The sequence below is a fragment of the Capsicum annuum genome, chromosome 3 (genome assembly GCF_002878395.1).
Source record: "Capsicum annuum cultivar UCD-10X-F1 chromosome 3, UCD10Xv1.1, whole genome shotgun sequence".
In the NCBI taxonomy this organism is placed as follows: Eukaryota; Viridiplantae; Streptophyta; class Magnoliopsida; order Solanales; family Solanaceae; genus Capsicum; species Capsicum annuum.
Window position 1 is genome coordinate 22,243,814 of NC_061113.1, and position 10,949 is coordinate 22,254,762.

Below are 10,949 nucleotides of genomic sequence, written 5' to 3' on the forward strand. Positions count from 1 at the left end.
CTCTTTTATTTCCGCCTTACCCAAATACTACATTTCCACAATTTTCTTTGTTTTTTGTTCTTCTTTATTTTCTGGTTTGTAAATGATCTTCCTCCTTAGTGAAAGGCTTGGTTCTCTTCCAGTCTTATGCCTTGAGCAAGCTCTATCCATGGGCGAATTTTGCTTGCCATCTTTCACCTATAAAATATTTTAGGGGTTAACTTTAAGAACCCAGACAATCTTAGGTCCTTTCTTATGAGAAAAAGGATGAATCAGATTTATTTTAGCCCAATGAGGCAACAGGCTATGTAACCTTTTTCTCTAACTCGTTTTTCTATTTAATTTATTCTTCTGAGATCTTATGAAATCTGACTTCTTTGCTAGATTTGTGCTTTTGTATCTGCTTTTACTTTCAATAGGACATTTAGTAGTGGGATGTCTAAGATTGCCTCAAATGTAGCATAAATCATTAGTGATAGTGTGACTCTTGAAAAATCTCAATCCATCTTTTTCATTGTGTGTCCTTTCACCCAATTGATGAACATTTCTAGAAGAGTTTGTCTATCTATTTTCCCTTTCCAGATCAAGTTTCAACCTAGATATTTCTTGGCTTCATCTATCTACTGTTTATTTTTCATTATTACAATCATGTTTAACCTTGGTCAGTTCAAGTTCAAGCCTCTTCTGATCATCACTTTTCACTTTTTTTACTTTTTCAGAAAGAGTCAGTTTTAGGATCTCAGATTGTAGATTCAATTTTGAAGAATCAAGTTGACTAACTTGTTCCTTGAGAGTGTTATTTTCCTTTTCAATAACCTTTTTTCAAGTTTTCATATCGATAAAATCAAACTTGAGACTTGCAATACTGTTGAATAGTTCATCCCTATCAAAAGATAATTCTTGAAAATCATCTATTAATCCATTCATCAATGAAACAAGTTTTTCTTTTGAAAATAGGTGTAAATTCTTTTTAAGTTTTGGAATACTTACCTTAGTAGTGTTATCTCAGTCTTCCATGTTTAATCTTCAATTGCCATAAGAGCAGTTTCATCTACCTCTCCATCATCTAATCCTTCAGAGTCAGATCCCCAAGCAGCTACCATAGCAAATTCTTCCTTCTCTCTTTTTTAGCCTTTTCTTTTAATTCTTTCTCAGCTCTTTCCTTTTTTTCATTCAATTTCTCAAACAGGACAATCTCTGACTTGATGATCAGCTTTACCACACTTAAAGCACCCTGTGGGGTTGTCATTGGAATGCCTCTTGATACCAGTTTCATTCTTCCTTTTGAAGACTTTGCTGAAATATTTTGTTATGAATGTCACCTGCTCTTCAGTCAGTTTCATTTCTCCATTACTGTCAGAGGCTTTTAAGGCCAAGGTTTTCTCAAGAGCTGCCTTTTCATTCTTGGCTTCATCAATTTGCATCTCATAAGTCTTTAGGTTTCCTACTAATTTATCTAAAGACATACTGGTTAAATCCTTTGCCTCTCTAATAGCAGTAACCTTGACATTCCATTTAGATTTTGGTAGGACCCTCAATACTTTCTCGGCTTGTTCCTCAGTAGTGATGATTTTTCCCAAAAAAGTTAATTGATTTGTCAAAAAAGTGAGTCTTGACATCATCTGATGAAGTGATTCATTTTTCTTTATCTTAAAACCTTCATACTCAGTAAAGAGAAGAGCAACTCTGAATTTTCTCACTTGAGTGGTGCCCTCATGTGCATTCACCAAGGCATCTCAAATTTTCTTGGCAGTGGTGCAAGTAAATACCCTGTTGTATTCAGCTGGACCTAGCCCACACACTAGTATGTTATTTGCCTTTGCATATTTTCTCCAGAGCCACCAAATCATGAGCAGTAAATTAGCTTCTCACCTTTTAAACTTGTTCTTCATCTTCCAACTTCATTGGGATAGTTAAACGATCAGTAATTCTGCCCCACAATTCATAGTCTTCTCCTCTAATGAACATTTTCATTCTAGACTTCCACCAAGCGAAATAAGTACCATTAAAAAAAGGAGGCCTAGTAACTGTGACCAGTAGGCAGTACAAAATTCATCATAGTGATATTTTATTAGGTGTTAACCTTATGTAAGATAATCTCTCTCTAATACCACTTGTTAGAGTACGAGCCCTACTAATTTCTTATTTTTTGCCTAATTGTTGCCTATCGATGGAACAAGTTAACAAACGTGCTCCTATGTAGCTAAAATAGTAAGTAATTGCACAATGATATTTACATGAAAAACACCCGGCTCAAAGAGGTGTAAAAAATCACGACTTGTACCTCTACAGGATTTAACCCCAACTTCACCAAAATAATTTGAGTCTCAACAAATCAACGAATTACAAAACTATTGTAATTAAGGAATTAAAATCTAACTCTTATTTCTACAAAAACACAAACCTTCTCAAGGTAAGTGTTCCCAAGTTTTCGAGTTTCCAAACTTGAAGACAAAGCTCCTAACTTAGTTTATACTTCACTGAGACTAGACAACATTACAACTCAAGAACCAACCTAATACATAAAGTTTAAGACTCCTTAACTCTAAGTACAAGGAACAGGTTCTCCTTCGATGCTTCAAGCTTTTGGAATTGTTTGATAATTCGTTGATGTGTTGCTATCTTTTGAGTGCATGAGTAACAAAGTGAGTTACTCCCTCGATATATATTGACTCCTCAAAGAGTCCTTCCCTGTGTGTTAACTTTTTCCGCCTCTTGGACTCTTCAACTTTATCAGACTTCTATGTTCAGTTAGAGTCCATCTTCTAGTGAAACTCTTGTAGTTGTCAAACTCCTACTTCAAGTCAATCTCCTTGTTTGAGTGCAACACTTTCTCTTCAGCTTATCAACAAGTGTTGTATTTAACTACTACTACTTCTTTTTATCACATGTGATCCACCAAGAATGAGAGAAAGCTTTATCCATTCTTCAGAGAGTTGAGCTTGTCCATTCCTGTCCGCTTTCTTAGTGACTGTCTCTGTGTATTGGACCAACTTAAGTAACATGTTTCTTCTATATGTTTCTTTTACATGTCAATAATCAATACTTCATTGATCTATCGTGTTGTCTTAAGATTTTTTCAGAAGTGAGACAAGACCTAGCCAAATATTTATAAACATCAAATTTTGACCTAAGGGGCCCTTCCCATAACAACCTTATTAGATATTCAACATGGTTTACACTAGTGTCACTTCACAGTTCACACCCACCAATATATAAAGTGATTTAAAGCGCAACCTCTGCTCAAATAAATCATTTAAATTTTAGAAATTAAGTTTTGTATTTTGTTATTATATAAAAATATTTTATATTATAAGATAAATTTAATCAATTATTTAAATTTTTCTTTTTAAATTTTTATATAAAAAACTTGAGTAATAACTAATATGTAATAACAGATTAAATTTATTTAACAATATAAAATAGCTTATACACTTATATTTTATGAAGCCAGTTCGGCCTTTTTAAATTTGTCAGTATACCATGCAAACTCCATGTGATATTCATGTGCATGCAGCTACCCGTTTATCACACCAACACTTCGTTAGTTTTTCACGATTCGACACTTGTCACCTTGCATGCAATTTGCAAACACTTTTAAACTGACCATCTCCAATTCCCCCACCAAAAATTCCCAATTCCCACGCAAAATCAAAATTATCTTTTAGAACTTCGATTCGAAATAAGCTTCAATTGTAACCATGGCAATATTCACTAAACCAAAGCTTTTATTTCTCATCTTGATCCTAGTCTCTTTGTTTCTTGCTAGTCAATGTGACGAAGAAGAGAACAACAATCCCTACTTATTTAAGTCACATAGGTTCACACCTCAATTGAGATCAAAACATGGTGAATTTCGAGTCCTTGATAAGTTCACTGATGAACTTTTTGGGGGAATAGAGAAGTATAGAGTTGGAGTACTTGAATTTGAACCTATGTCTTTCATGCGTCCTCATCACTTTGATGCTCAACTCTTACTTCTTACTGTTAGAGGCACGTACATTTTATTATATATTGCTCGAGGCTCAAACTGAAATTGAGTTTAACTTTGTGAACTATTGGTACTTTCTTGTTTCCATTCTGATATAGTTTGAATTGGGAGGAAATTTAACCGCACAAAATTTTATTATAAAATAAAAGTATTTTAAAACTTGTAGTATTAGTCTGGTATGGTATTTGTGTGTTATTGTCTTGAATATGTCATAGTAATAGTTATGTGGTTATAAAAATAAAAAGTGCAAAGATCGTTGTACATTTAGAAGTGTTCTTTTATTTATTAGATGAGCTAAAAGGCTAAAAAAGAGAAGTGTTTCACGTGAATGTAAACCATGCAATCATTTTTTTAAAGGCGGAATATTTGTTTATCAAGTTAAAGTTAAAGGTGTCTGAATGAAATTTCGTGGAGTGATAGAGGCGTAGATATCAAATCAGGATAGGTAACGAGGGTCTCTGATGACATTTCGTCTTTCTTTAAAATGGACTAAAAAGGAAATTCTGTCACAAAGACAGAAATAAAAAAGAGTGTTTTTTTTTATGTTTATTACAGGGAGAGGAACAATAAGTATAGCAGAAGAAGATGAGAAGAAGTCCTTCAACTTGGAGCATGGTGATATACTCAATATTTCTGCTGGTTCAACAGTCTACTTCATCAACAAAGATAACAAAGAGAAGTTCTCCGTTTACGTGCTAGCCAAGTCTGTTAATGTCCCTGGACAATTTCAGGTAATCATAGTACTTTGAAGATTCTTTTATCAAGCTTCAAAATTTGGGGAGGAGAATATTTGCATTCTCAACTGTTTAATATTTCTAAACTTTAGATGTTCCAAAACTATGTGAAAAAAACTATAAGTTGCAATTCTTTCCATATTAATATGTTGAAAAAATTACATCTTAAAGTGTTGTCAAAATTCATGCAGTTTGACTTTCGAGACCTGAAATGCGACAAGTAAAAGGAAAAAAAGGATTACTAATTAATATATAGTTTATGTGGGGTTCAGGAATTCTTTAGTGCCGGAGGTGAAAATGCAGAAACCTTCTACAGAGCTTTCAGCAGTGATATCCTGGAGACCGCTTTCAATGTGAGCCTACTTAATCAATTTCGTACAAACTAATTAATTTTACATTAGGTCTTTATATAATGTTAGTTAAAATTCTCACTTTTCTTTATTATTTTGATGGTTAGACCCCAAGGGACAGGTTAGAGAGGCTATTTGGACAACAAAAGCAGGGGATAGTAATCAAAGCCAGTGAAGAACAAATTAGAGCAATAAGCCAACACGCTTCATGCTCCATTAAGGAAAAGAAAGGTGAAACGGGAGGTCCTTTCAGTGTGTTGAAGGAACGCACATTAATTGGTAACAGATTTGGACAATACTTTGAAGCAACCCCAGATAGATTCCAACAGTTGAGGGATTTGGATGTAGCTGTTGGTATCATGAACATCAACCAAGTAAGCCACTTAATTTGCAATTTACCACTTCAACTTCGTTTCAATTTATGTGACATAGTTTGTCTTGACAGAGAGTTTAACTAAGTAAAAAAGTGAGACTTTCGAAATTTGTGGTCATAAACACGTCATAACATTTGTATGGCTAGACAACTATTGAAATATGTGCTCGTAAACAATAATATTTGTGTAGCTCTCGTTTAGGTAAAACTCAAAAGTTATTCAAATATAGAAATGTGTTACTCATTTTAGAACTGAAGCAAAGTGAAAACTAACTATATTTCAGCAAAAAGGATACAATTAGGGTGGCTAGGCCCGACCTCGAATACAACATTTGAATGATGAACCAGATCAGTCAAAGCATTTCAGCCTACTCTACTCTACAGGAGATGATATCAGCTCACAAAAAAATCAGCTTCGTCATCTCTTATTCTAATACTAGGCAGTTGTATTTTGTCCAGCTGGTAACGGCATTTTGCATCTTTAGGAAGCTCTTGAAAGGAGTTGAAATGTAGACACACATTGTGAGAAGAGGCATATATACTTAGCTAGGCTATCTGCAACTTGGTTAGCTTCTCTAGAGAAATGTCTAGCAGTAGCATTCATCCCTTTCAGCTCGTCAATGATCTTGTCTGTTCTACTCTACGAATAAGATTGTTAGTTTTTCTGTTTAACAACATTTCAGTGACAATGTTGGAATTTAGTTCAATAACCACATTTGTGATGCCTATAGGTTAGTGCACGTACTTACTCCATAACTGGCAGCCACTGTTTCCGCCGTGTTGTTACTGTTGTAATTAACAGAAACTGTGTATACCATGATGATGTCCCCTTTGCCATTTCTGATGATGCCTCCAATGCCAGCCTTTCCAGATTCATGAATGTAACTTCCCTGTGTGTCAAGCCTATGTCTACGAGTTGGCAGCGCTTCGGCATAACTTGTCTCCAATCTCCATTACCAAAATCTTGATATCTTAATTTCATAGGAATAATTTGTTATGTTTCTGACTCATGTAATAGAGCGAAAACGGAGTGATATATGCACTGTGAGAATTTATATAGCTGAACGTACTTTCCTTGTGATGGAGGCATAATAGTGTTATAAGTAACTTGTAAATTAATTTTGCAGGGTGGAATGATATTACCAGTCTATTGTACAAGGGCTACATGGTTGGTAATGGTTGCACAAGGAAATGGCCGGCTTGAAATGGTTAGTAGCCGACGCCATCAGAGACAAGGCCATAAGGTGGTACGAGGTTGTCTATCAGTTGGTGATTTTTTCGTAATCCCAGCAGGACATCCTATTACGGTTGTCGCCACAGGAGATTCAAATCTAAGAATGGTTGGTTTTGGAATTAATGGCCATAACAGCAGATTGAACTTCCTTGCTGGTATTAGTTTTCTTCTCTTAAGGGTTTAACTTCTTCTACTACAACAACTACAACATGCCACGGTAGTGTACGATGGGGTCTGGGGTGGGGAGGGTAGTGTAGACAAAGACCTTACCTCTTCCGTTTTAAGGAATAGCAGCTGTTTCAGAAAGATCATTGGCTCAAAACAGATGAAAAGACGACAACAACAAGAAGCATGAGTAATAACAAGAAAATACAATAAACAAGTCTAGGAAACAACAAATAGAAATAACAATCTAAGAATATGGAAATACAAGACTACAACCAATACTTCGGAAATGGGAGTTGACAAAGCACTCAACTACCTACTAACTTTGTCATCTACTACAACTACTAATATATTGATATCATAAATAATAGTATCATTTTCTATGTACCAATTTAAATGGAGTATATTCTTTTTTTATTCCCTCTTTAAACAAATATCATTGTTTTGTATGTAGGAACAATTTAATTTTCATGTCTAAAATTCATTTTACCACTAGTTTCAACTTTCAAGAGTCGTTTTTGAACACTTTGTCTAGTTAAATAGTGCCATATAGTTCAATTGGGACGAAGTACGTAATAGAAACTTATGAATAGTATTCGTTATACGGTCAAACCATCACGACTTTCACCTAAAGCTCATGATGACACTAAGAATATTCATGCACCATGATATGTAGCTTTTCGGTCTTTTCAATTAAGAATGTGGAATTTTGTTCAAGTTACACCTAATACGTAGTCTTTTCACCTTTCATATGCAATTATGAATAGTCATTTACACAAATACATAGAAATTAAACTCTTTTTAAAAAGTTTTCCTGGCTGGTTTGAAATTTAAGGTCAACAAAGCATATGGAGAAATGTTGACAGAGGAGCAAAAGAAATGTCATTCAACATGCCAGCAAGGGAGGTTGAAGAAATATTTCAGAATCAAAATGAGTCATATTTTGTTGCAGCACCAAAAGGCGGAGGAAGAAGGGGACAACAATATGTGTCTTCAATTTTGGACTTAGTGTTCTAAGTTGTAGAATATCCTTGCGAGAGCTTTGTGAGTAAATAAAGAAAGGCTCCAAGAGTTGGTTTTTTTGTTTCTTCTCTGAGGCGGATCTAGAATTTAAAGGTTGTGGGTTCCTAATTTATAATTTTTATCACTAGACCAATAACACACTTTGTTTGTGGGTTCCCAACTTATAATTCTTATATATTTACTAGTTTTTTCAATATAAATTTAAGAACCGTACGAAAGTTATGGATTCTCAAGAACCCGCACGTAAAGTTGTGCATCCGCCCCTGCTTCTCTTCTGTGTGGTTGTAATGAGCGAGCTTTTTGTTTCTTCTCTTCTGTGTGGCTGTAATTAGCGAGCAGTTGGCAGAGTGTATTAGAAAGAGGTTAGTATTAGCTTTGTTATTATTAATATCTTTGTTTGGTATATTTTTTCAACTTATATATAATCAACGATACTCTATTTATGTATGATCAACGATATTTTATTTGATATTGAGGTGTGTGTAGTTTTTGACCTTTTATAATATATCTTTCCTCGTTTTATATTACTTGACCTATTAATTTAGCACATCTCATATAAAAAATTAATTAGAGACGTATTTTATTATTAAATTTGATTATTATTATTTTATGTAGTTATTTAATACTTTATGTAATTCTTATGGTCGGGTTTTTTTACGAACTCTGCATGGCAGAAGCTTAGTGTACTGGGTTTTTTTTTTTAATACTCTATGTGTTTGTAATTGGTCAAGAGAATTTCTTTTTTTCTTCAAGAATTTTTTTTTACTTTATTTCAAATACAACTTCAAGTTGGTATTTGATGTTAGAATTTCAAATATAACTCCAAGTTGCATTTAGAAAAGTGAAAATTTTTTCACTCCACCTTCTCTCACAAAAATTTAAAAACAACTTTAATTTATATTTATAGTAAACACAACTCCAACTCCAAACAAATTTGATTTCATGGCGAAATGCCTACAAAAATAGTATTCAAAAAAAGGTAACATAAAACTCTTTTGCTTTACTAAAATGAATAAGTAAATTAAAATATTTATTTTTGATATAAGAGTCAAATAAAATGAAACGGAGAAAGGTATCTTCTTGAGTACAATGTAACTTTTGTAAACATAGTAAACTTCCTCTTTTAACACAAAAGAAAATTGCATTTAATCTCATTCTTATCCCTAAATCTTCAAGGACTCTAGATATGAACTTCAGAGTAGCCTATAAAAAAATGTGGACAATTAAAATTAATATCTTTTGCTCAAGTAATTAAGTGGAAAGTAAAAATGAAAATTGAACGGACTATTAAAGGGGAGCAACTTTAAAAAAATATGGACAATTAAAATTAATATCTTTTGCTCAAGTAACTAAGTGGAAAGTAAAAATGAAAATCGAACGGACTATTAAAGGGGAGCAACTTTAGAGTATAGAACATATGGTTTCTCTATTTCTTTAATCCCAAATTATCATATAATATATAGTCTCCCAATTAAGCAAACAAATCGAAGAGATTAAATACTTTGGTATCTGAATACAAGAGATTGACCATATGGCAAAGTGCACAACCTTGGTTCTTGTTTTTCTAGCATACCTTTCAGGTACTTTCACAACTTTCAGACATGTTATAAGTCATGTGTTTAAAAGAATAACATATTTTATATTTTTCTCAAGGAAATGTTTATAGTTGTAGAATCGTTATGACATGTTTAAGAACAGATTTTAAAAGTATATATACAGTGTTGACACCTCTTCACATAAGTTGAAATTTTAGCGTTGTGATTAAGAATTTACAAAAATTTCAGAAAGATCGTGTGTTTGAATTTTTTTGACCTATCTATTTTGATTTGTCTCGATTGGGTGATATTAGATTTTATTGAAAACATATAAAGGATATTGAATATTAATTTAGGGGTATTTGGAGAAAGGACGATTCAAGCTAAATTTCATGCTCAATCTGTGACGATATGAGTGTGATATACATTGATATACAGTGCCAATAATGTGTGTTATATACATTGGGCCAAACCCATCGATAGCCCCTCAAACTTGTCTCGAAAATTCACTTAGACCCCTCAACTAAAACTTGTACCTATCAAGCCCCTCAAGTGCTAAAATTGATACTTATCAGGCACAAAATGCTAATTTAGCAAGGAGAGTGTGTTACACTCTACTTGGCGCGTGAATAGTAGAATAAATAATAATTAACTTTTTTTTAATTAAAAAATTTATATTTAAATTATTTTATTAATATATTTTTTTAATAATAACAATTTTTTAATTCTTTATTTTTTAAAAAGAGCCCCCACCTCCTTCCCCTCCCCCCACCCCCACTTGCCCGTATCTTCTTCTTCATCTGAAGCAACAAGAAACCACTGAAGATGTAGAAAATAATTTTAAGCAACAAAATGGAGAAACTCCATTACCAATAAAATCAACAACTCTATTATAACAACAAAAAAATCACTAAGCAATCTTTACCATTCTTCACCATTTTCAACAACATCAAAGATGTGAAAAAAAAATCTTTTTTTTTTTTGGACAAAATCAGTTAACTGATTAAGAAATCTTTTTTTTTCATTTATTAATGGAGTTTTTGATTTAACAATAATTATGTGTGTGTATCGCTGACTGTGTGTGTGTTGCTGACTCTGCGTGTGTGTGTGTGTGTGTGAAGATGACGGGAGAGGGGGGTGTGAAGAAGACGACGGGGGGAGGGTGGTGTGAAGAAGACGACTATGTGTATGTGTTTCTGACTATTGTTAATGGAGTTGTTGACTATGTGTGTGTGTGAAGACGAAGGGGATGGGGGGTGGGGTGGTGAAGAAGACGACTGGTGGGTGGGGGCTGTTTTTTTCTTTTCTTTTTTTTAATTCATAAATTATTATTAAATGATAATTAAATAGAAGATGGACAAATCAACATTTTCATAATATAATTTTTTTTTTTGCCACGTGTTTTTTTGTAATTGGTCAGTTTTGTCACGTCATCGCGTGTGTGTTGCATACACTTGAGCCTTTTGTTGATTGGGAAAAAAATGCCCAATTGAATTAAAATTCGGGGGGTTTAGGGGTCTGATAGGTACAGGCATTAGTTGAGGAGTCTAAGTGAATTTTCGAAA

At 33.5% G+C, this 10,949-nt stretch overlaps 2 protein-coding genes across 2 annotated transcripts in view; both read left to right on the plus strand.

Moving 5' to 3' along the window:
* Nucleotides 1–4,414: 4,414 nt before the first annotated feature.
* On the plus strand, nt 4,415–7,919 carry LOC107866455 (vicilin Jug r 2.0101). The gene is made up of 5 exons (XM_016712511.2): nt 4,415–4,701; nt 4,977–5,057; nt 5,162–5,428; nt 6,555–6,816; nt 7,662–7,919. The coding sequence occupies exons 1-5, from the start codon at nt 4,513–4,515 to the stop codon at nt 7,841–7,843; spliced, it is 981 nt and encodes a 326-aa protein (XP_016567997.2). The 5' UTR covers nt 4,415–4,512; the 3' UTR covers nt 7,844–7,919.
* A 1,302-nt stretch (nt 7,920–9,221) lies between these two features.
* Nucleotides 9,222–10,949, plus strand: part of LOC107866454 — a 5,683-nt gene continuing 3,955 nt past the window's right edge. The window contains exon 1 of the mRNA XM_016712510.2: nt 9,222–9,429. Within this exon, the coding sequence (XP_016567996.2) occupies nt 9,381–9,429 (49 nt within the window). The 5' untranslated portion in view covers nt 9,222–9,380. The remainder of the gene's footprint in view (nt 9,430–10,949) is intronic.